The sequence below is a fragment of the Colias eurytheme genome, chromosome 3 (genome assembly GCF_061535395.1).
Source record: "Colias eurytheme isolate Ceu_HAF_F1 chromosome 3, ilColEury1 Martin Lab GWU primary, whole genome shotgun sequence".
NCBI classification, from domain to species: Eukaryota; Metazoa; Arthropoda; class Insecta; order Lepidoptera; family Pieridae; genus Colias; species Colias eurytheme.
In genome coordinates, this window is record NC_142982.1 from 2,386,831 (window position 1) to 2,414,101 (window position 27,271).

At 32.6% G+C, this 27,271-nt stretch overlaps 1 protein-coding gene across 2 annotated transcripts in view; it reads left to right on the forward strand.

Annotated features, from left to right (window-relative positions):
• tow (target of wingless repressor) overlaps positions 1-26,970 on the forward strand; it is a 68,317-nt gene extending 41,347 nt beyond the window's left edge. Inside the window, exons 2-5 of one of the 2 annotated variants that reach the window (XM_090119373.1) lie at positions 699-917; positions 24,081-24,198; positions 24,544-24,601; positions 24,701-26,970. In XM_090119373.1, coding sequence (XP_089975499.1) covers positions 836-917; positions 24,081-24,198; positions 24,544-24,601; positions 24,701-26,272 — 1,830 coding nt within the window. In that variant the 5' untranslated portion in view covers positions 699-835 and the 3' untranslated portion in view covers positions 26,273-26,970. The remainder of the gene's footprint in view (positions 1-698; positions 918-24,080; positions 24,199-24,543; positions 24,602-24,700) is intronic. The other variant, XM_090119374.1, reaches the window with a different exon arrangement.
• Positions 26,971-27,271: the final 301 nt, after the last annotated feature.

The following is a 27,271-nucleotide window of genomic DNA, read 5'->3' on the forward strand; positions in this document are numbered from 1 at the left end:
AGAATTTTAGTAGTAATTAGATATATTTTGTAATATAAATGTAAAAATTTATCTTTAAGAATTAGATAAAGACAGCTCGGAGCTTTTAAGAGAATTTTATTATTATAAAATTCAATCAAAAACGGCTTAAAGGTTTTCGATGAAATTTTTCAGACATTAAAAAATTACCTACCTCTAAATTTTCTAATGTAAAAAATAAAAATGTGTATTTTAATTTAAATTTCGTTTTTGAAACTAGGTCAACACGAAAATTTTTATCTACAGGGCCTACCTTAATTGCAATTTAGATAAATTATGTAAACAGTAATTGTCGACCTTTTGTTTCGTTAACGATGCTTCGCCTCATAATCATAGCCTATAACTTAAATATTTTTCACTACAATGAAAAATGAATGTTCAATTGTTGAACGATAAAAAAGCTTACAATGCCTACAAGAAAGTATTTCTGAAACATTTATATGTCCTATGAATAAAATATACCACATCTTATATTAAACGTATTCATTTTAATACCCCAATTTCCATTCATCCAAAGCATTATGTTCTCGACAATGTCGTTAGTCTCACATTTTATATTCAGAACGTTTTTCTTGGTTGGCGGGAAAATTTGACAGCCGTAACTTTTTCTTTCTTGGTTATGGTAACGAGTGTTGCCAGTGTCGAGCCGTAACTTGATACATCGTTCTTTTTTTTTTCAGAAAATAAATCATGGCAAACGATCGGAGCAATGGGACACTTAAACGTGCAACGAACAAATTTAAACTGAAGTCACATTGCAAATAATGCTAAGTTATAAAGGGTGATATTGTGTAGTGATGGATGAATAATCGCGGTGATGGGGTGTGGCCAGAGTAAAATAAATTTGTACCCGAGGCGGAACAAAAACGGTGGGAAAGGAAATAGTGCCAAAAAATCAGGTGAGATAGACGTTTCAATTCGATTTAATTAAATAACAATTCTAACATTTTACTATGCAAAATCTTATTGCACTTTTGTTTACTTTTTACAAATTAACAATTTTGGCACTTAACTTTATGCTTGTTTATATAAGCTATAAAAAACACTAATAATTTATTTTACTCACTTTTAAAATAAATAGTTACTAATCAAACACTGATTTCAATAAAATAACACATCATTTAACATTTCAATAATAACAAATTATACAGTCGAGATGAGACCCTACTCATTTATGATGCCTACATTATGGCGTGATTGGCGACACACTGATATAGTCTGTGACGCGAATCTCCATTATAGATTTCCCGCCTTTTTAATCTGCAGCTTAATGCCCAATTTAACTGTCAAATAGTAATATAATGACAATGGTTGAAATAATAAAGCAATAGGTTTTAATTATGTATCGATAGGCACTTACTTTATAAACTTGAAAATGTAAGTCGATATTTTTAATGAAGCCTACGTATATATTTTGTACCTTTTTTTAGATAATAAGGAACTTCTTTAAGTACCTACGGTGTATAAATCAATAGAGGCGCTATATTTCCAAACTGAATATAAATCGTTATATTTTTTTATCGTTTTTCGCATGGTTTTGTAGTGATATATTTATAAGTTTAGTAATTGACATTTTGGGTGTTTGGAATTTACTAAAAAATACATTTTACACGTCTAAAATCACAACCAAAGAGAATACAAATACTACGTAACTCACAACTGTCGCTCAGCTTCCGCCATTTTGTGTTAACACGCCATGCCAATAATATTATTATTATTTATTAGGTACCTACTTAATATGTCATTATTTTTTATAATAGGTATGTTTAGTTAAAATTTTAATAAACTACGAAGGTCTTAAAATATTTATACATTAGTTAGGTAATGAGGAATCCATCATGCAAAAACTAAATTAGTTCAACAAGACTGATTTGGTCTAAATTTAACAAGTTTTAAGCTTTTGATCTACTTTTCATCCATATACGCGAATAAATTTCCGGACTGCAGCTTATACTCAAAGAGGAAAAAATTTAATATAACATACCTATTTAAATTTTAATAAATAACTCCGATATTTTCTCTTTCTCCCATTGAAACTGCACTACTGTTCTTGAATTAATAAAACAGAAGCGAGAATAAAAAGATTTTCCAAGGAGGGTTTTATTTTCTTTAAACAAAGCCGTCTTTGTTGTGGGAAATAACAAAATTGTATTGTGAATATAAGCCGAGGCATAGAGGACAGAAAAAGTTGCCCTACTAAAATATTTTCATATATTCAAACAACTTTACTACTTTCCTTATAAATGTTATGAAAAAGCAAAGCGAAGCGCGACCGGGATCACAAGTACCTTTCAAAGTGAGGTAAACCCTTGTAGATTTTAAGATAGTAGTTTATTTTATAAGTCACGTATTGTGATAACACATGTACTCGTTGATAACCGTGTGAAAGTACCTGTTTGGTGGATTTTTATTATATAACCTGCTTGGTTATGAAACGTGCGATTTTTGAAAGAATTTTTCAATATGTACATATTACGTAAAATTCTCGGGTCGGCTTGACAGACTCTCATGAAATTTTATACCCATTCTCATGAAATTTATGTGCATATCCGATAGGTGTGAGAATCTTCCTATTACCCCTTTGATGTGTTTTCTCTTCATTGCCTCTGCCTTAACAATAGCATTAAAAAATAATCCAAATTGATCGAGCCGTTCTCGAGTTTTACGCTTAGCAACATATTTCGAGGTTCATTTTTATTTTATAGATTTGCTCGTTATTTAAATAATTATAAATGTATTAATGGATCTAACATTTTTTTCTTTAAACTTTTTTTATCTGTCTCTACCATAGACTTATTAACATACTTCATGGCTCCAACACTACATAGAGTATAGAATATAGACTATAGAAGGTATAGACGTCACACCAAACGTGCGTTAAAATATTCATGAGGGATCGCAGAGGAATCCTCTTTACCTCCGGCGTTCTAACTAAAAGTTATTACAGGTTATAAAAACCTTAATTTCGTTAGTGAGGGTATTTTTGGACATTATTACTATATATGGCTATTAAGGCACTAGAAGGTGTTTTTTTTCAATGTTTTGGGTAATATTAATTATTTTATGATTAATATGTACACTTAAAAAAGGGATTAGAGTATTTGGCATATCTTTCGTTGATCAGTTTTCTTTAAGAAAAAATAAACTTCTTATGATCCAGCAAATTATGACGAGAAAAGTAATATTATGTTGTTTTGTAAATAACAGTTTTATTTATTACATAAAAGTACAGTAAATAATTATTTTTACTTATTGAACCAAGTTATTCTGTCACATGGGACCTAATTACGAAGCTCAGTCTGCAGCTTATTAGTGTCATTCCAACTTGCTTTTGATCAAAAACAATAATATCACTTATATCCAAATAAATATTGAGTTTTTCTCAATGATAATTAATGTAATTGACGTTTTAACAATTAAAAAAATCCGATAATGTACCTTTGTTTCATTAGTAGAATCCATTGTACATATTATAATCTATACTAATCTATACTTAATATAAAGCTGAAGAGTTTGTTTGTTTGAACGCGCTAATCTCAGGAACTTACAGGTCCGATTTGAAAAATTATTTCGGTGTTAGATAGCCCATTTATCGACCAAGGCTATAAGCTATATATCATCACACTAAGACCAACAGGAGCGTAGCAATGCGGGTGAAACCCCGCGGCACAGCTAGTATATCCATACCTATAAATGAATGAAATACTACAAATAATTCAAAATTAAACCAGCAAAGGAGCCACCATAATATAGAATACGCTCAATTTTGTTCACAATATTACCATTTGTATGAAACCCGGGCCCTTTTTACTTTGTTTCCGCCCTATTGAATGTTATTAAGACTTCAAAAACTACAATTTGTAAGACGAAAGGCGGATTTTCATTTAGTCGAAAGATTCATGCGTTTCAAACATGTAAAGGTTTTCTTAAAATTTCGAGGAAATAATTTAATATTTATAAGATTACTAGCGGTCCGCCCCGGCTTCGCCCGTGGTACATATGAAAAATAGATGTTGGCCGATTCTCAGACTTACCCGATATGCACAGAAAATTTCATGAGAATCGGTCCACCCGTTTCGGAGGAGTATGCAGACTAACATTGTGACACGAGAATTTTATATATAAGAGATAACTGGATTGTGACCTAGATTTTGTAGGGTGAAATGTATTATACAAATAAATAAAAGGCCTAGTGATTATTGCTAGAATTGTTGTTAATTTATATTCTTATTTCATTTTTATCATTAAAATACATATAAAATATATCGTAATACTAAGGTAATACCGCATACGCTGTTCGCAATGTCGCATTACATTTTTTCGAACATAATTCACGTTTTTAGTAAGAAGTTACATTGAGCAAAAAACAAGCATTAGACGAAATCTCGTAAAAGCATGCCGAATTACTAATTTATGACCTCATTAATTTTTACCATAAATTATCAAAGGTTTTACGGCTCACATAAAAGGAGGATTTCCTATAAATGTGTCAGAGATATAGGTTATTTTAGGTTTTCTAGGTCTATTTGTACATTTTTATACTACACTAGCTGCTCCGCGCGGTTTCACCCCCGTGGCTCCTCTCCTGTTGGTCGTAGTGTGATGTTATATAGCCTATAGCCTTCCTCGATAAATGAGCTATCTAACACTGAAAGAATTTTTCAAATCGGACCAGTGGTTCCCGAGATTAGCGCGTTCAAACATACAAACAAACAAACAAACTCTTCAGCTTTATAATATTAGTAAATATAGATATTGTGTTTTGTACAGATAAGTACATTCGTTGTCAATATTAGATTTTTTATTGGATTACAACTGTAACCCATTTAATTTACTAAACAAAAAACAATTAACAACTGTAAAATATAACAAGTTGCTAAACAAAGATGTTGAAACAGGATAATACTTAAAAATAATACTGAAATATATTCTTTTTACTGCGTAAAAGAATTTCAAAATACAAACATAACTATGTAAAAATTTCATTCCCCATTATAACTGTAATTTCTAGACTGAAGAAAGAATTCTATAACAACAAAGAAAAGTTATTTTAAAGAATACAAACAACAAAAAGTCTCAATGTTCGCCCCGGTAACCTAGAAGAAGTTGAGCCAGTTACAATACAAATCTTAGTGGCTCTTATCTTAACCATACTCTATATTTTTAGTAATTCGAGATTATTGAGTATTTATTATTTGTATTTGTAAAACATTTAAATTCAACTTCTTAATAATTTGTTATTTCCTATATAACTGTTTCCTAAAGTAAATTTCAATCCCCATTTCTTACTGGAGAGTTGTTTTTGCGACATAACTAACAAAGTACTTAATCCTTTGTGCGTAGGAGACAGACACTTAAACATTTCAAAATTATAATTGAAAATCACAAAATTTTCAGGAGATCAAACATTTTCACAGACTGACAAACAATTTTACTTATAATATGACCTGAAGAGTTTGTTTCAACACGCTTCTCTCAGGAACTACTGAACCACTTACAAAATTTCTTTTACCGGTGAATATGTACGTGATACTAGTACCATAGTATTATATGTGTACTACAGGCGAAGCCGGAGTGAATTACTAGTTTAATATAATACGGATAAGTATTAAAACATATAGTATCAGGCATTGACTAGAATACCTAAGTGAACTAACTTCCAATATCCTGCATACTTCTGAGCTTAGTTATTTAGCAATAACGTGGATAGGTTCCATGGAGCATTGTTTGAAAGCTTTTATACAGTTGAATACTAGCTGAGGCCCTGGTTTTGCCGGTAAAAGAGGTTGTTTTAAAATACTTATGTAATGACGATTCGAAAGTGCTAATAAATAGTAGTCTAATTGAATAAATGAATGTTTGAGTTTGAGTTTTATGAATGAATGAATGAATGAATGAAAGCTTTATTGTACACACCAAAATAATGAAATAACATTAAGTAAAATATACATCAAATTGCACAATAGGCGACCTTATGGCTACAGAGCCATCTCTTCCAGGTAACCCAACCAAGGAAAACAGTAACAAAGAAAGAATAAAAGTAGGTGGTGCATACCAAAGCAATATATATAATAATAATATAGTAATACTAAGAAAGTAGGAATATAAATAATACATAATTTACAACAATAAGGAAAATAATATATATAATAAAATAAATAAATACAGATAAGAGAAAGAATATATAAAGTCATCACTTAATTAAGGACATGTGGTAATCAAAGAGCATGTTTTTGAAAACATCAATGGATCTAGCTTTGCGTATGGCTATTGGTAATTGATTCCATAGTCTAATAGCTTTGACAGTGAATGAGGTGTTAACAAATTTTGTTTTATGTATAGGTACATTAAGGAGGCAAGTATCGTTCGATCTCAAATTCAACCCATGATTACGAGCGTATTCAAAATTATTTTTTAAATAGGGCGGGGTTCTGGGATCGAATAAAATTCCAAACAATAGATGCAGCACATGAGCATCCCGGCGATATCTGATAGGCAGCCATTTCAGCCTGTGACGATAAGCGGAGACGTGGTCAAACTTGCGCAATCCAAAGATAAAACGGATGCACAAGTTCTGAAATCGCTCAAGCTTGTCAAGCTGGATTCCAGTTAGGTCACAGAAACTGACATCAGCGTAGTCGAGGATGGGAAGAAGGAGTGATTGTTTTATATTCTTTAGTAAAATATACCTTTTTAATTTATATACCTACTAGCTTTCCGCCCGCGGCTTCGCCCGCATTTTCAAAGAAAAGCCGCATAGTTCCCGTTCCCTTTTCCGAGATAAAACCTATCCTATGTGTTAATCCAAGTTACCCTCTATATGTGTGCTAAATTTTTATTTTTATCATTGTAATCGGTTCAGTATAATTTGCGTGAAAGAGTAACAAACACACACATACACATCCTCTCAAATTTTCGCATTTGTAATATTATAAGTAGGACTATTTTATTTGTCTTTAAGTACACCTTGGTAGACTTATTATGAATAGCAAGTTTAAAATCTAAGTCAAATCGTACAATTTAACAAAATAGATGTAGTTACCTTGTAAGTTGTAACCCATATTATGTTCTTATTTAATAATTGCGTATTGTTTATTAGAATCATTTTCTTCTAGTCATTAAAAATCTATTTGATTGTTTACTTCACTAAACTTCAGACGGTAATAATTAAGCGGGGCAAGAGAACAAAAAGTGAAAAATTTATGATTCCAAAGAGAATTAGCCGTAAAATCGTTAATGGTACATTAACATTGTCATAAAATGCCAATTAAATGAGTTCAAGCTGAAAAAATGTTGTTACCGTTACAAAAATATTATTAGGACCATTAAAATTTTCCATTGAGTTTTCATTTGAGATGTTTTAAGGTCGGTTTAAATGTGTTTCTGGTTTTCAAATATTTTTTCTATCATTATTCATGTAAATACTTAAGATTACATGATTACATTGTTAATTCTCATTTCTACTTATACCTAAGGTTTGATAAAAAAAATACGATTCGAAAGTGGGAAGACCCATCGTAGAACTCGAGATATAACTTTTTCTCATTAGAAATTATGCTTAATTTAACCACTAAATAAATCTGAAATGAGTTTGAAGCCTACAGATTTGTTAAATCCTTTGACCAGCCTATAACTGTCACTACTCTTCCACTTTTTTGACCCTGGGTTTCAACTATATCTCTTTAAAATTTCATCAAAATCAGTGCTGTGGTTTAGCCATGAAAGCATAGCAAACAGACTTTGAAATTAATATTTTAGCGTAGACTACAGATTGAATTTTTAAATGATGTCAAGATGGCGCCTAAACAGATAAAATTTAAGAAAATTCGGCAATAAAATAATTTACGCCAAACAAATCTATAATTAACACACAGTAAGCAGATGCTCGTAGTTTTTACGAGTCTAATGTTGTACTGATATTTGCAGAACAAACGAAAATGTATCTAAGTACTAGATAATAAATCCCCCATTTTTTCTATTTATAAACAAGATAATAAGAACTTTAAAAATAACATAAAAATATAAATCCAAAATGACGGAAGTTTTTAATGCATTCAAATCGTTTTTAATTATTTCTAATAAATATTTGTAGTAATTTTAAATGTTATAAACAGACTCACTAAATTGTAATATTACTTAAAGTCCTGAACAATACCATATTATTATATGTAGTACATAAGTCTATTAGAACTACACACATATACACACTACAGTCTACACGTCACGTCTGTATACACCGTACACGACATCGTCTCTCTCGTTAGTAAATAAAGATAACTAAGTTGTGTTTATAAGACGTGGTTAATTAGGCCTCAATCTCAAGGGACAGCTTCCTGCCTACAAACTTTAATAAGATTATAATGTCTAATTAGGTGGGATGAAGGTCTTGTTAAATATGTTTTCTTTTCACGTATACCTACCTATGTGGTGAAAATTTATGAAATATTTAAAAGATTTTTGAAATATGTGATACCTACCTAATTATTTAAGAGCCAAAAGTAAGAGAAGCATTTGGAATGTTAACATTACATTACTACACACAGCTAATGAAGTATTTGGTTTTTCTTCACCAGTAATGTAATAATCTAGTTAGTAATCGAAAAAACGTTCTGTAATGATCAGACCAGAAAAATCTTTCGCTATGAACCAATTCTAACTACTCAAGTCAAGTGCTATACATTAATTATTTTTTTTGTATTTCGGGTAACCCCTGGTTCTAAGCGACTAGTTGTTCATAAAACTGACCAATCCACATACTTTACAATATAACTAAAAGCATCACATCTACAGACATTAAGCGTAGTTTAAACCGACCCTTGAGCTCAATAAAACTACAAAGCCGCAATTCGCACAAAGAATGGAATATGTAGTCGAAAATGTGCCCCGAATGGAGACATTGCCCCAGACTGGGTACTCGTTGGGCCTTTATTTTGTTGAAATATGTGGTACTTAAATTATGATAAAACAACGCTCTGTGGTAAATTATGATTAAACAACGCTCTGACACTTGTAAAATAAAAATTCCCTCGCTCGGACATTGCTTTACCATCTCTTATCTGGGAATATAAGTATCTAATTGCAAACATTTTGGGTAAACAACGGTTATATTTCGGTATAAATATACTTTCCATTTCTGCTTGGTTATATCCATACTAATATTATAAATGCGAAAGTAACTCTGTCTGTCTGTCTGTTACTCAATCACGCCTTAACTACTGAACCAATTTGCATGAAATTTGGTATAGAGATATTTTGATACCCGAGAAAGGACATAGGATAGGTTTTATCCCGGAAATCCTACGGGGACAGGTTTTTCTTAGAAAACGCGGGCGAAGCCGCGGGCGGAAAGCTAGTTTGAAATAATCGCATATATTATACTGTCACGTCATGGAGCAAGGCGACGATTTTTATAACTTTGAGTTTTGCAAAGAAATTTCACTTCTGACACGTGTGCTTGGACTTTAAAATAAATATCTATTCTTTATAGTAAAAACGTCTATTATTTCCTTCGCAAAATGGGAGTAAGCTTTTTAGAACAAGTCTATGTAGGTAATATTATAAAAATGACATAGGTATCTAACATATTGTTTAATCTAAGAAAAAAGAGCGTGTGTGCCCATCACACGTGTCAGAAGTGAAACTCCTTTGGCAAGAATTAAAGACACCAATATCGTCGCCTTACCCCATGTCGTGACGGTATTGCGACGGTGCGACCTAGAAATTTTACTCTCAACGCTCGTAAAGAAATTTCACTTCAAAAATAATACAGTTATTTGTTAAACATTTATAAATAAATATGTAGATCATATTCTAAGAACTTCCACAGAATAACATCCGTACTGAATATAGGTTTATTATGTTTATTCCATCTGTATTTATATAAATCTATTTCCCTTCATCTGTTCAGCAATCATTAATTTATTCATTACCCCGATCTATGAATTACAAGTGCGTGATTTATTCACTTGTAACACCACAAGAGCTTCAAAATTATCGGGTATTTTCCGATAGGTTCGTTGCAAACAAATGAAGGAGTCAAGTTTTTAGTCAAGGTTAAAAAATCACGAGCGCGAAGCGCGAGTGATTTTTCCTGAAAAACTTGACGACTTTATTTGTTTGCAGGGAACCTTGAGGGAAATGCCAGATAATTTTGAAGCTCGTGTGGTATTCGGGAGATTATTTTTCCGTCCCAAATGTCGGCCAATAATTTCACAATTGAATTGAACCTGTCAGTTTGACGTCAACGACCAGAGAAAATTTTCAAAAAATTATCAGTATAATACCATGTAGGTTGTACCACGTGACGTCGACGGTCGAATGGTGCAATTCTATTGGTCGATATTTGGGTCGGAAGAATAATCCTAGTTATTTTCAATAATTATCTTGTATGATCGGAAAAATCTTTACTTCAAAAGTTCCACTTATCCTATTATGTAAGTAAATGGTAATCTTTATTAAAGTATGCGCTTAATATCAGCTCATTTCAGCTAATCACTAGAATACTTATATAAATTTTGACAAACTTATACCTAAAATTATAATAACTACAATTATTCATGAGTATCACCTATATTAACTTTCTAACCTAACGTAGTGTTTAAAGTTATTTAATGTTATACATAAATATTTTTTAACAATATGTGAAAAGATAAAAAAAACAAAATTCCGGGTCTCAAAAACACCTAAATGCGGATTACTAACAAATTCACACCCCGTCACACAATGGACGGTCCCTTATGTATCTTATGACACAATATTATAGACCCACTTGAGATAAGGGCCTAAACGACATGACAATGATATTAAAATTTGCTTTTTTATCCATACATAGTGTGGAGAAAATAATAATATTATAAAGAGTAAACTTATGGCTGTTTGTTTGTTATATTATGATTGAACTCAAAAACTACTCAGTTTAACTGTGCACTAATAAATATAGTTTAAAATAGTTTGGAAAATCCAAAAGTGCACGCCTCATAATTTTTTTTAATAAATATTTATTAATTATTATTTTTGTTTATTTAATAACAATTAAACCACATCGAATCAGACCCTGAAAAATGAAAGGGTTCTATTCCTGAGCATACTCAAGCGTAAGAGAAAAAAAAAGACTCGATTAGTAAAGTATTTCGGTCGCTATCGTGTTAACAAGAAAAAGGATCCGCACATACAGACACACGGACGTCCAAGACAGAACTTTTTTAAACTGTTTTTTAACTAGTTTAAATAACAAAAATGACATCAAAAATATCATGAACGTTAAAAATAGTGTTTTTTCTTAATATGTGTGTGTATGTATTATCTTACAAGTGCAATGTATGATACATAAAGACATTTAAAGTTTGAAAAATCAGATGTTTTGCGCGAAGTGACAGTAGTACCCACCTCAACGCTTCGCTTATGAGGCGTGCAAAACTGAAAATCAAGCTTTACTAAGATAAACAGCTCATGAAATGATTACCTATATTGTTTCCGATCATGTTCCGATCCTTGCTGTTCAAAGTCCGTTTTTTTTGTGTGTCAAAATCGAGTCAGGACTTCAGGAGTCTGTTATATACAAACATACAGGTGATGAAAGCTTCTAAAAGCGTGTTAAAATCGTAGTTAACAAACAGATAAAGCAAAACAAAATATCAAAATATATTTCTACAAGCTTATATCACCTTATATGTAAGTAGTACCTATTGAACATACAACTTCAATTTTCATTAAACTAATAGAATTGTACAGAAATTCAAATATTAATCTTTGACGACGAATCAGTAATAATCCATTACTTAAATGTCTCGTGTATTTCCATGTGACCTCTATGAATTGGATCAATATTTGTATAGAGTTCTTATGTTTGTCTGTCGAAAGTCGAAACCCAGGTGTTCAATATTGAGGTAATTTAAGATTGTGAAACCCGCAAATGTCACGGTTGAGTTTTATAGCGTAAGAGCTTTTAAATTTTAAACTACGTATTATTATTCAATTAAATTTTTAGTGAGGTGATTTTGTGTGTGTTTATAGAGCGTTAATGTTGCAATTGTTCGTTGTGTGTACATTTTTTAGTTATTTATTTGTATAGGCACAGACTAATAATAATATACTAATAGGTTAAATAAATAAGAAGGTATACTTACTACAACACCTTTTAAGATAGTATGAACTTATAGAAATAACTTTATTATGAAAATAAATACAGAACAAAGTTATGTAAATTCAAATTTACATATTACATTACTTGCATGGCAATGTGCATGATTACAGTGCATTGACACAAGTGTTATACTTTTTTGTATATATATTCTTTTAGTGTTTGCACTTTGGTTGACCCAGGATAACATATGCATGCTATATATGCATATGTCCATGCACAGTCAGTAAAGGTAATCATAGATTTTAAATTGAAAGTCGATTTAGTAATTCTTGAGTAACAATCCACTCTTTTTCTCTCTCTTATACCAAAAACTCTTTTACAAAAAGAATGAAGATTTTCTTATTTTTTTATAGAATTATAATGTTATATAATTGCTTTCTTTAGATGATACAAACGCATTTTTAAGATACATCTACTTTAACTGTGTGATCGTCTACGTATACTTTTAAGATTTTCCATGATTTTTCTTTTTATTTTTTGATCCAATATTTAAAATATTTCACACATCTGTCTATATTTCTGATCAATGAAATCTTGACCTAGGCAATGAATTAAAAAATGCAGGTAATAATTATAAAACGGCAGTAACGTACATTTTCCACGCGACGTAAGCTCTTAAAAACCTGTTACATATTCATAATTTTAAACCGTTTGCATAATGCCTTGAGTATCGTCTGGCTTTCACGAAATAAGATGTTTGTAAAATATTTATGTGACTTATAATGTACATGAAAATTGTGGTTTAATTTTACTTGCAGCTCTGCAAATAAAAGTGATATAAATAGTATCTATATTAAAGTGCAATTATCATCACTACATAGTATAAAACAAAGTCGCTTTCCCTGTCCCTATGTCCCTATGTCCCTTTGTACGCTTAAATCTTTGAAACTACGCAACGGATTTTGATGCGGTTTTTTTTAATAGATAGAGTGATTCAAGAGGAAGGTTTATATGTATAATAACATCCATTAAATAGTGGAGAAGTACTGTTATTTTTGAGGTTTCTAATGTGATGTCGTAAAAAATTACATTTTTTTGAAAACGCAGGCTGAACCCTACGAGTTTTATCAAAATAATGTACTAAGTATTATACACATTGAAAAGGTCTACAGAAAAGTCCGCGATGGTATATGTCTATCTCTTATGGCTAACCCACAATAACTTTTTTTTGTCATTTACTTTTTACGACAAATAATGGCTAATTTTCGATGCGATTTTAACCAATACAGCATTAATCCTTAACCAATTAAATACCTTGAATACATTGTTCATTTAATATAGATCTATATGGCCCTTTACACCATATGATTTAAGTGAATATTTTCGAAGATATTACAGATTTAAAAATTGCGGGACGTAGCGTTTGCGGCGGTACCGGCCGGCCACCCGGCTATATCTATTTTATACCCGTGCGAAGCCGAAGCGGGCCGCTATGTTTTAATATATACAACGTTCACAGTTTTTCTGTAGTGTATTTAGTATCAGCATTGCACCCGTGCGAAGCCGGGGCGGGTCGCTAGTATGTATTTAAACACTAGTTGTACCCCGTGTTTTCTCCCGCATTCCTCCGCTCCTATTGGCCTTAGCGTGATGATATACAGCCAATAGCCTTCCTCGATAAATGGTCCTCCTGACAATAGCGCGTTAAAGCAAACAAACAAACTCTCCAGTTTTTTAATATTAGTATTTAAAAAAACTGCAATGAATGATAAGTAATTAATAGTATTTTAACAAAAAAAGCCTTAATACTTATAAAATGTATCGACATTTAGCTATAATTTTATGAAGCAGCTCCTAAACTATTCCAGTAATACGATTAGGGTAGTCGTACAAAAGGCGTTTGATTTCGGCCCCAATAATCTCAGCATATCCTTTATTATACTAATATAAGGTTTATCATGGAAATGTCTTCATTCTCTTATTGAGCCCTTTATTCCTATCAATTCTTATTGAGGGTCATTGACCTCTCTTATAGACCAAAAGCTATAATAATTGTCATTAGGTTTTTTTGAATACTTACATTGATATGGAAGATTTGTTTATAAAAAGGGTTTTCGATCAAAACTATATAAATATAAAATTAATAAATATTTTATAAATAACTATAAATATAAAATTTATTGTCGTTTTTGATACTAGTTACATGATTTATTTTATTCATCAAGATTATATAAATATTTATTTTGTGTTTAACTATAAATACGCGTTCAAAATGAAAGAACGGGTTAAAATTATTAAAAAGTAAACGTACCAATTGCTTTAGCCCTCAGGTTTTGTAATGGTGAAAAAAATTTATACTTTTGTTTTAATAATAAATAATTATTACTAAGACTGCATGCATTAAATTTAAGGTTGGTGAATATAATTATGTTGGAAGGTTATATGAAGGTTGCCTGGCAGAGATGGCTTTGAGCCCTAAGGCCGCCATTTGTACATTTTGAATGGTTTTGTTGTACTTTTATTTTATAAGACTCTTGTACAATAAAGAGTAAATAAATAAATAAATTTATTATCCGCGCCGTGGACTCATTAAATAATACACCAAATCTGGTAGGATTATGAGATATTAGGAGCTTTACTCCTGATTACGTCATGTTAGAATACAGTCAGTAATTATCTTAGTGTGTTATCTAATTACCTGTGGTAAAATAAATTATTTATTCCAACATGGCTTAATAAATGAAAGACAGTATAATTTTAAACACATTTATTGTAAGTATTTTTGTAAATATTTCATATTGATGCGTAAAGTAACTAATAAATGCATCTCTGTTACAATATTTCAGTCTATGTTATTAATAGGACTACAAGAGCTCTATCGAGTAAAATAAGTTGTATTGTGTTTTCAACACACTATCTAGCTAGTATATCTCCTGAAGAATATCATATGTTTGTCTGAGATTTTTTACTGTAGTTAATCATATAGGTACTTTAAAGCATTATAAAACTCGCGTTTGGGTCTTCTAGTCCCCTTAAGTCTTAACAATAAAACACGCATGAAAAAATTAATTGAAAAAAAATTCAACTTATAAACTCTTATAATAATACCTACTAGATTTCCGTACGCAGCTTCACCCGCATCCATACATCCATCCTCACAAACTTTCACATTTATAATATTAAGTAGGATAGGATTTGATCACTGAAAAATAGTGTAATTTTTTTTTATTAAACTGCAATAATTAATAAAACAAAAATATAAATACAAAGCAAACAAATTAAAAATATATTAAAATAAGCTAAATATACACTTTGTACTGTTATGTCCAGATAAAATAAAACAAATATTTGTTGGTTCCCGCCTCTCTGCAGCAGACGTTTCCAAAAGCCATTTTAACAGTCCCTCCAATACCAAGTCATTTTTTATTCATTGCATAGCCTCTCATTTTTAAATTTAATTGGGTCGGTCTTAAAATAACTTTTCGAAATAAAATCGAGGTTATTCGATTCTGAAAGTTTATTTTAATTATTTAGAGACATCTGTTTTCTCATTAAGTAAAAGCTTAAGTTTATGGCAATTATTTATATTAGAAATTTAGACTGTTTTTAGATAAGTAATGAAAGGTTTACTTTAATTTGAGTAGAAATTCAATTCGTTTCAGACGAAAATTAATGAAATTTTGGATAAATTTCGACAATTTCAGGTGTCATTTGAGATATTTATATATCTAACATATAATATTATCTAGTTTCACAGCTTCCAAAAGTTATATTTTCTTACATTATATACTGACAAATAAAATAAACAGAACAAAGTTTTAAAACTATCTAATAAATAATTTCATTTCATGACAATAAAATTCACATGAAACTAAATAATTCTATATTATTGAAACGCTACAATATCCAGGAAAAATAACTGTAAATTACAAAATATATGGAATTCCTGAAAATCTCTTGTTGATATTTCCCACGTGTACATTTGCCGTATTTCTATGAAAAAACAAAAACAAAACTAAACAATATTAAAAATCTATTTACTAGAAAAACAATTGTGCATTTTCTCGATGAAAATGACGTTTTTTTATTGGGAAAAACTAATAAATTAATATTTACTGTGTGCATCGAAACATTTTATCTTTTAAGCTGCAATGTTGTTTGATACATATATTAATATATTTTATCATCAAAGCGTGTACAAATGATACTTCATAATTTGATTGACGCAATTTTCTGTTTTTGAACTGAAAAGCACCTTCATATTTCAATGGCATAATAATCTACCTATATATATAAAACTCAAAGGTGACTGATATAGTGATCTATCAACGCACAGCCCAAACCACTGGACGTATCGGGCTGAAATTTGGCATGCAGGTAGATGTTAGGACGTAGGCATCCGCTAAGAAAAGATTTCCCGAAATTCTTGCGGGAACGGGGAAAAACGGGGATGCACGTACAAAGTCGTGGGCGGAAGCTAGTAGATAATATGTACACGTACATATTAAGAAATATTTTAGATTTTTATTCTAATTATTATTTATAGTACTTTCCACTCTGTTATATTTACAACAAGCAACTTTAACACGCTTGTGTGGGTGTCAACTTTGTCGTACTAGAATGTCCTTTTATTTATTATGTGTTAAAACTAAATACTTTAAGAGACTATCAGCCATATATATATTAAACAGTTGGCAGATATTTTGTATATATATATATATTAGTGTAGATGATTGAGCGCTTTTTTCTGAACTATTCCTTTTGGTTCACTCCATCATGTATGAATAAAACATTCGCAACTGACTTCTTACATTTGTGTATTCGTGCGAGTGAGTGTGACCAGGGGGTTTACCATGAGGTCTTATAGCAGTATTAACTGGAGTTAAAACTGGAGTTAATACCGTCTCTTTCCCACACTCCATATAGCTCTGTCATTTTTCCACACTAGAATACTGCTTCAAGACATCATGGTACGCATTAGATAAATTAGTTCCTACGAACTGGATATTAAGAAAATTATTATTAATAAGAAAGGTGCCTAGGTTTCATGGTGCGATAACTTCACAAATCACCTTGTTTATGGCCTATGTGATAGGCAGTTAATGGCATGATAAGATGTCATTGAAAGTTTACGACTGCCCGTGACTCGTAAAATATCCAACATTAATTTTAGACAGAGCTTTGTGATTCCATGTTACGTTTAGTTACTGGGGCTTTTTGCTGATTGTTTTTTTTGTGAAGTTTATTCGATTTATACATATTATAATTAAGTTGTAGAAAATCACGTCTCGCCGACCACGCTCACTGCAAAGTGTGCGAAACGTCGACATCACTATCACTATCACTAAGTACATAGTATAAAACAAAGTCGCTTTCTCTGTCCCTATGTCCCTATGTATGCTTAAATCTTTAAAAGTACGCAACGGATTTTGATGCGGTTTTTTTTAATAGATAGAGTGATTCAAGAGGAAGGTTTTAGCACAGTATTACAATATTATTTCCTACAGTAAGGAATCGCCTTTGATGTCGCGCGATGCCGCCGCCAGCGTAGGTACTTACGCTGCCACACGAAAATACGCTAGGGTTGCAACAAATGGGAAATAAAACAATTTTGATTATTAATATTATGATGAAATCATTTATTCACATGTACATTCAAAATAATTGCGATTATTAAATCTGATGTAATTATTTGTTCATAAATATATAATTACAGATATTGCACTGCTAAATATTATTTACGTGGACACTTTATTTTTGGATGTTCTTAATTGTATATTATACCATTTAACTAAGTAATGCATTCGCATTGGGATGTACAATCTGATTAGAAAATAATGAGGACAACATAATATACATAGCTTTGATTTTAATTCAACAGATACAATTAATACAATCTTTCTGAAATATTGTTTCCTTCTGGGATTTCAATGTAGATTTACATCCGTAAACGGAACAGTTTTTGCGCGTCATAATAGAATATGTAAGTACCTATGTATAATAAAATTATTACACAAAAAATACGACTGCGTCGTCCTTTCGCGATAGTTAATGCAAACTCAGCGTGATTGCATTAAGCGGCCCGCGTCGCCCGACCCCCCGCCAGTTCCCCTCCGTTTCTCTGCACAAGTACATTCGTCGCCATACTGTAGGATGGTAATACTGTGGTTTTAGTATATAATGTATTATGTTTTAGATAAAGCGGGCGAAGCCGCGGGCGGAAAGCTAGTAACTAATAATATAAAGAATATATCGCGTTAAAATCCCTTAAAATCTTTAATTTCTACAAAAAAAAAGTTTTACCTAAGTCAAAGGTAAGAATATCTGGTCTTATATACTTCTTAGGTATTTTTATTTTCACAAGTAACAACAGAGATTATGAAAACATTATATTTAACACACTTGATTTTCAATATGTACGTAGGTACAGTGCCACTCTTAATTTAGCCAGCTTACGTACGATTTTTCTTTTGGAGATTTATCTTGACAGCAAAAGAATTATAAATGAATATGTACATCATATTTACATTAGAACCTTCATACTTGGCCCACCTTCTTCAGCAATCCATACTAATATTATAAATGCGAAAGTAACTCTGTCTGTCTGTCTGTTACTCAATCACGCCTAAACTACTGAACCAATTTGTATGAAATTTGGTATGGAGATATTTTGATACCCGAGAAAGGACATAGGCTACTTTTTACCCCGGGACATAGGATAGGTTTTATCCCGGAAATCCCACGGGAACTATGCGGGTTTTTCTTTGACTGCGCGGGCGAAGCCGCGGGGGCGTAAAGCTAGTGAAATATAAAATGGTAGTAGGTACAGTCAAAAACAGGGGCTCGTGTGCCGAGCACACGTGTCAGAAGAAACTTTTTTGGCAAGATTCAAATATGCCAAAATCGTTGCCTTACTCCATGATGTGACGGAAATTGCCGCGAACTTGAAATTTTACTTTCAACGCGCCTTAAGAAGTTTTACTTCAAGTCTTACATAACTATTGATTTTAATAGGCCAGTGCTCCATATATTCAAATTACTATCCAGAATCAATATTACAATATTTGTTATGTTTTCTCGATAATTGAAATGAAGTATTCCAAGCATAACCCAGATATGAGTGTGTCAGCGATTCATTCACATCGGATGAATCATGGGTATTATTTTAGCAAATAATATGTTTTGAGAAGATGATACAATGCAGCTTTATTCTTGCATCCGTGGAATGCAAATAAATTTAAAATATTAATGTTTTTGTATTTCCTCGGATGTAAGAATGTAACGTTTTTAGATAGATTAAAAATATGTAGTTGTTTAATTCTATTCTTGTATTTCTTGTATAACTTGACGTTATTTATGTTGTTGTAAGAAAAGTCTCATTTTACACCTCTAGGATTTAGCCTATTTAGATTGTATAGTAACAATATTCAGGTATTCACATGCCATATTGTATTGAAATAGATTCGTCAGCTAAGCCACAGACTATTAACTACTTACTACGGCTTAGCCTTAAATGAATAGATAACAGACGGGCAGATTTTCAAATAATTTAGTGGCAAACTCAAACATTTATTTATTCAATTAGACTTCTTCTAGAAGCTCTTTTAACATTGACCACCGATTCAGAAAGCAGTATCTTTTGAGAAGAACCGGCAAGAAACTCCATAGTTGCTCTTTTAGAATCATGTTAATTTTGGAAATTACTTCATCAGTAGAAATTAACATTATAGGTACCTGTTATATCATAACATAGGCAATTTTATTATATTTACCCCGGTTAAACCATACGGATCCGAGTTGATCGGCTAACATCGTATCTACATAGCCCATTTTCCTTTGTTACTCTATGTTACCGGTCCGTTACGGTTCCTAACTTAACTGAACCATTCAAGTCGAACGTCCAAGTTAACACTTGATAATTGTTCTCCAATTCAAGTTAGCTTCATATGTAAAGCTATAACTTGAATTGGAGAACAATAACATTTGATCTAGTAGTAAGCTACTAGATCTCATAGATCTCAGCTTTGAAGTAATATTATTTTAGTAAAGACAAACTAACTAACCATATAGAGCAAAATAAAAATATTTTATTTGATTTGACGCAACAGCAATATTGCCAATATTCTGTTGATTTTAACCCAAATGAACGAATTTAACGCTTCATTTAACAGAAAGTAATAATAATCACATTATCATTGTGTGTTTTCACAATTTATAACGAAAAGCGCGCCAATATTTTACACGTAAAAAAGCTACGAACTTAATCACAGACATTAACTACAATATTATTGCTTTCTGTGAACAGTATTCTGTGCCATAGATTAAAGCAATTTCGAATAGATTCCGCAACTCAATTATAAATGACAAAAGTTTGTAACTACAAGTTCATTATGAAGTTGAAGGGCCTCATTAGGAGTGCACCTTGAGGTGTCGGGACTCCACAGTTCCTATTTGTTAGCCGTATTTATTGTATGTTGGATGTAAGACGTCTTATATTATAGATCTAGCCACAGAGGTTTTCGCCCCGGGATAATTGATCCGTTTCGATGTATTTCTGTTAATGTGTGTTTCACTTTCTTGTAATGTTAATTGTACTCCACGGAAATGGGATAACTGATTTTTATGAAATTTTATAAGTAAGAAGGTATTTAAAAGTCTAAAAATAGGTCTAAAGCTTTTTCAGACTTTTTTATTTAATGCTTAGTTTATGTGATAAGGTCTATTTGAAATATAAAATAACATTTTTTAATATTTATTTCACTAACTGATAAACACTCATAGAATATTTAATAATTTTTACTACATTTTCATACGTTGTTTGTTATTTGAGCTGACAGATCAGCTTAACTGAACATATTTAGTTTCACAACTCTGGAAGTTGCGAAGCTGGCTATAATCTGTTTACTGTATAAAGGGAAGTTACACTTTGACATGTATGTGTTAATTTTAGCCTTTTACATATTTATAAATTAGTTATACTTTAGTTTCCTTGTTGAATGTAGCAAAAAAATGTTTTGTAAATAATCCTGTGCTTTAATAAAAATTGTAGGTGTTTTCATTCATTAATTATTTTCCACATATTATAACAAGATACCGATATCCCCGTAGGGATTTATGCGACACTTTTTAAAGTTGCCAATTCGCCTTACGCCTCTGCAAATGCTCATGGGCGGTGGTATAGAGCTTACCATCAGGTCCTATCTGCTCTTTTGCCGACTATTACATAAAAAATATAAAAAATGCTTTATAAAAATATATAAGATTTTTTTCTCGTTACTTGTCCTTTTGATAATATGCCTTTCTTGCGACCTTTAACAATATCTCATCCCATTTTGAAGACTATGTCCTTTTTTAGATAAACACAAGTCGAAAGATACTGAAATAGACTTAGAAATTAATGCTCGAACAAAGCCATACGAAAAGCTAGTTATAAATATGCAATTTGCGAAGTTTCCATCGATCTGATAACCGCGTTATCCAGTCGCTCATGCATTCGATTAATTCCCGTGTCAATGTTTATCTTGCCCTGTGTGATACTTTGGTGTTCAATTTACATGATGTTCTGTTTTGTTATTTCCCTGCAGTATATTATGTTAAGCGGTTTGTTTGTTTGTTAAGGGTGCGTATAAAGCAAAATTACCAATCTTCTATTAGATGATACGTGTAATATCTAAAAAATAAAATATATATCGAACAACAGTTACCTCTATTTTCACACTTTTACGTTTTCTACTTGACATGGAAAATTTTTCATAAGCATATATTAAAACATTTGCGAGATCTTTGTCAGAGCATTTTGTGTAATTACTTTTAGTTTTGGTTTTATCACGATGTATAAGGTTTTATCGTGACAAAAACACCTACCTACCGTAATCTTTATCTTAATATAAGTTTCACAACCACCACAAATTTATTTTAAAATAAACATATTATCAAATAACTTGAATAAACATAAAATATTAATCTAAATTCTAAACCAATAAAACATTAAGTAATTATCTTACAATCTTGAAACAGAGCTTAAAAGCTCGTACCTTTAAATTGGATGGAATTATTAGTCGAGTACTGCCTTCCGTACCTTCAATACAGCGGAAATATTTCTTCAACTAATCATTAAAACGTTTTTATATTGAGAGCTATGAATTTCACTAATAAATGTAAAATTGAACATAATTTATCTTCATGTTTATTCAGTACATTTGTTTTGTAAGATGATATAATTGCAATTTTGTAAGTAGATGTTTTACCCAAAAGCGATCGAGTCTGTGTGAAATTTTACATCGCATTGAATGTAAACATAATAAATGACCGTTTTATTTTGCTTCCAATTGAGTAAAGTCACGATCTGCAATTAGTAGTACATTTAATTAAGAATATTATCAAATTCGTTGAAATTAGATAAATGAATTAATCTGAATTGACCTCAACATTTTCTATAATTAAAAACTTAGATACAAATACGATAAAACCTTGATTGAATATACATTAGAAGTCGATATCTAATGAAATGCATAATAAAACAATCCTGCCTTGTTTAAATTGCAGATTTCGATGTAAACAAACTGTTTTTTATTGTACGTAAAAGTTAGAAGGAACTAGAACTAAAGGGAATACAAATTTTATTAAAAGCTACTTGGTGTGCCCCGCAGTTCTACACGGATAACTCCGCTCCTATTGGTCTTACCGTGATGAGGCTATAGCCTTCCTCGATAAATGGGCTATCTAGCACTGAAATGATTTTTCAAATCGGACCAGCTCCTCAGATGAGCGCTTTCAAGCAAACAAACAAACAAACTCTTCAGATTTATAATATTAGTAGAGATAATTGCTTAAACCGCGGGCTGAAGTTAATTTACCAATTAATTAATTAATTAATCAAGCAACAAACTTTACGAAACCCCGCTTCAAACTCGAAAAGTTTATTTATGAACATTGCCTTAGTGTAAAAGCGTTTTACAATATCTACATTGCAAGTGAATAACTTATTATTCACTTGATATTTATGTTCGGGTGAAATCTTGCAACTCAATTATGAAACAGATAGAGCTGAAATTTTGTATACAGGTTCAGTTTGAATTGCAATGCCTAATCAACAAAGTGTTACGTCATTCTAAATCCAACATGGCGACATATCGAAGATGACAGACCAATTAGTTTTAACCAAGGTTTTAACTTTTAGTGCACTCCTTTAAATAAAATTATGATGTCAAGTTTAAAATGTGATGTCATTCTAAACAAATATAAACACTTAAATAAAAGCTTGTTTTTTAAAATATTTTATCTTAAATTTATTGAATCATCATATTGACTAGCAATTAGGTCCGATAAAAGTCTATAGAAAAGTGTCGACAAGAAACTGTGGTTTCACTTTAAGTACACGTCAGCATATTCCATTATCTAGATTCTAGTAAAAGCCAATCAATAAAGACCACACCCTGAGCTTGAAACAGGTAAAGGAAATGGGAAGCTTCACGGCATAATGTCGTTTATCAAGTGAAGCTACATTTGTTATTATTTCCTGAGTATTTATTTTGCTCAGATCTGAAATGTACTTAAGAATTCTTTTGTTTGAACAGGTTTGAATAGTTAATGTATTTCATTAATTGTCAAGCATTTTAAGGTTGATTTAATAACAAAAAATAATGACTATAATCGCATCAAAATCTTAAAATCTTCAATTCCATTTCAAGCATGTAACATGCAATTAACTGTACTACATTTTTGTAAATACCAGAGATTATAAAATCAGTATCAATTACAACGGTCGTAAGAAAATATTAAGTCGAAAGCCGTCCCTATTGAGATACATTTCAAAAACATATACAAACCTAAATATATTTTAGGCAAAACCTCAGTTGCGCTCTATAGACAGGGTACCTGCTTTACATCAAGCAATGCGACTACTCGAATGCCAATAAAATGAAAAAAACATTCATTATACGCTGCTCGTTCAGATATTCAAGGTCAATATAATTTGCAGGCGCTACAGAAAAGGAGACAGATGAAGAGGAAGGCAGGACTGGAGCCCAGGATGAGGCTGAGGAAGAATCCGACCACGGCAAGCACATCTTGCCGCTCACCAACCACCCACCGACTGTGTAAGCCTTTTATTATAATGATCTGTTAAGCCATAATTTATTTTTAGTTCATTTTCAAAGCTTGATTTGTTCAATTTTGCTTTGTATCCGAAAAAAAAGAATATCCTTTAATATCAACTTGAGTTTAAAAAGAATCATAAAAATTTTGAAAATTAGAAACAAACAAACGTCCACATGCTGTCCTGCCTTAACAAATTCCAATTAATGTTCTAGATTTGTAGCCAATTAATAATTAATTAATGTTTAAGATTATTGTGTTTCCACATAGCACACACCCCGTACCCTATGGTACTATGGTTTATTTTCATAGCAAAGCAAAGCAATAATCATTGATTTGTCTTTCAGTGAAGCATCGGCTAGCATGCAGGACTTCTTCAAAATGTTGGACGAAAAAATTGAAAAGGTACGTATACCTTTTTTCTTAAATTATTATTTCTTATCTCAAATTATTATTAAGCATCATCATTAGAATCAGTATTGAATTCCGTATTTTTTGTCACAGGGCAAAGACTACGACTCATCGAGTGAAACTGAAGTACGGATAGAAAAAGAGAGGCGAAAACGTTTAATAGACCAATGGCGATCCGCCTCGCAGTCCACACAGTCCTCACAATCACAGCCCAGTCCGCCCACGCCGGCCAGACGACGTCTGCACAGACCCATGCCACCCCAGCCGCCAGAACGCCAGAACAGTCCTGGCAGCGCTAGACGTTGCTATCGACAGCAACATGTCCCCGAAGGCATGTCTCCACCGCCGCATCGGTCACACAGCGCCCAATCACACCACCCGCCTGACCCTCGTCATATCAACGGAGACAACTGGCAAGACCCGACAAAATCACCCGTCAAACGATCACAAAGCGCCGGAGCCAACTGGAAGAGCAACCCAAAGGTCGCACCTTACCAGAAGCCAAAGAAGAACGAAGTCAACGAAAGCCAAAGAGCCGTGCAAAAAGACATGGACATATCAGTGTCTCAGTCTGTTGATGCTAGTCAAGATTCTCAAATCACTTACAATCCAACATTCCAAACACACAGCCCAGCGCATTCGGCGAAATCGCAGCAGCCGTACATCACTCAAATTTTAAGCTATCCCATGTCGCAACAAGTGACTCCGCCTTCGCCACCAAAATACATCGCCCCACCGGAAGAATACCAAGATCCACAAAGTAATGTAGTTGATAATAAGTACAATAATTCGAACCAAAAAACGACGCCAGTAACACAAATGAATACTCAGTCACATATATATTATATTCACGGTAACGCTGCGACCAACGTGTCCCAAGATTTAGCGCAGCAGAGACAACAGACTGCTATACATTTACAGCAGTATGTAGCAATGAAACAGGCGCAGCAGCAGATGTTTTCATATTTACAACGTGGACCACATACCGTGTTTCCCAACGTTGATTATTCACAAATACCTCATCGAACGTACGAGGGTGAAGAATACGTGCACCCTCCATATGCGCATGGCCACCCAGCAATGCGACCGCATAGTGCGCCGACTCCCGTAGGAGTCGTCAGGCCTATGGCAGTCGCACCAGGATTCGCTCCACTCCCTGACGGCTCTCACATGGTTCAAATGCCCATGTATATGCACATGCCGCCCGTCGTATCGACTATGGGACCTTGGATTCCTGGACAGGGGCCCGAGATGCAATACTACCCGCAATCGCCATTCATGCCCATGTACCGGCCCAACTCCGCGGGATCGGCTGGGACGTTAACTAGATACCAAAAGAAGGAGACAATTGAGACTGATGGAAAGAACGTGTGCCAAAGTATAAACCTGGTGAGACAGAAGCAGATCGGGCAGATAGTGTCGGTGCCGGGGCAGGAGCTGACGGTGTGCAACAACCCGAGCGACAGCCCGAGCTCCGCGTCGGTGAGCACGGACAGCGGCGTGTCGCCCGGGAACAGCGCGCCCAGCTCTGTGCCCAAGTGCCCTGGCTTCGGTGCCATGACGACAGACTCTTACACGAATTCGGTAGATAATAAGAGCAAGAAAGTGAAATCAGTGCCGTTCTCAACGCGATCACTGAAAAATTCTAAAAGTTTAGATTCTTAGCGCAAGTTTGTAATTATGTAGATTTTCTAAGTGTACCTAGCGCCTAGTCAATATGTATAGTAAATTTTAGATTCGACACCGCTTATCATTGTATAGTAAAGTGAGCATTTTTTTATCAGTGGGTGTAATTAATCTAATCGAGCTAAATAAAAGTGAATCAAGAAAAATGGAGTGTGAAGACGAAAATAATGTTCTTGGAGAGTTCCTAGAAGACAAACCAAAGGCAACATATAAGCAGAGGCTGCACGCTGCTTCCGATTTCTGTCCTAATGGGAAATAGTGCTATATAGTACAGACATTCTTATTATTACAGCAGCAATTGTATCTAATATAGGGGTGATTTGCTGGATGCTGCCAATTCCTTTATATGCAGCTACGGACAGGATAGTGGCTGGAGGTGAGATCGACTCCCTTCAAGAAGACTCGAGATCGACTTGAGATCGACTCATACAGGCACCTCCTCCATGGGACTGATGTTTATTCGATCCTAAGCTCTTAATCGATGTCGTAAGACTTTCATTTCAAAATTTCACTTCTCGTGAATTCTGTGATTATAATTTCCATTACTTCTATGCGTGATTTTTGTTTGAAACGGGTAAATTATTATTATTAATTGACGTAATTATTTAATAGGTGTAATTCTATCTAAATATATGTTTAGATAAAGACATGTAAGTGGTACTTTGATGTGCCGAACGATGCATTTTAAATTATCCATTAATAAAAATAATAATGAGTATTCACTGGTTTTATTTAGCCCCTTTAAAGCTTTTCATATCTGAGCTGTTATACTACAGGAAACCTCAATAGTATTCAGTATTAAATAATTAAATTATTCTTGACAGTATATTTCATTGTCAACATCGTCTTTTATTTACTATCAAACCACACTCACGAAGACAAACATTGGTTTAGCAGATAATTCTGTTATATACACAACTATTATTTTAACGTAAATCAAAAATAACAAGCCTTCCGCCGCAGCCACTTTCGTATTGT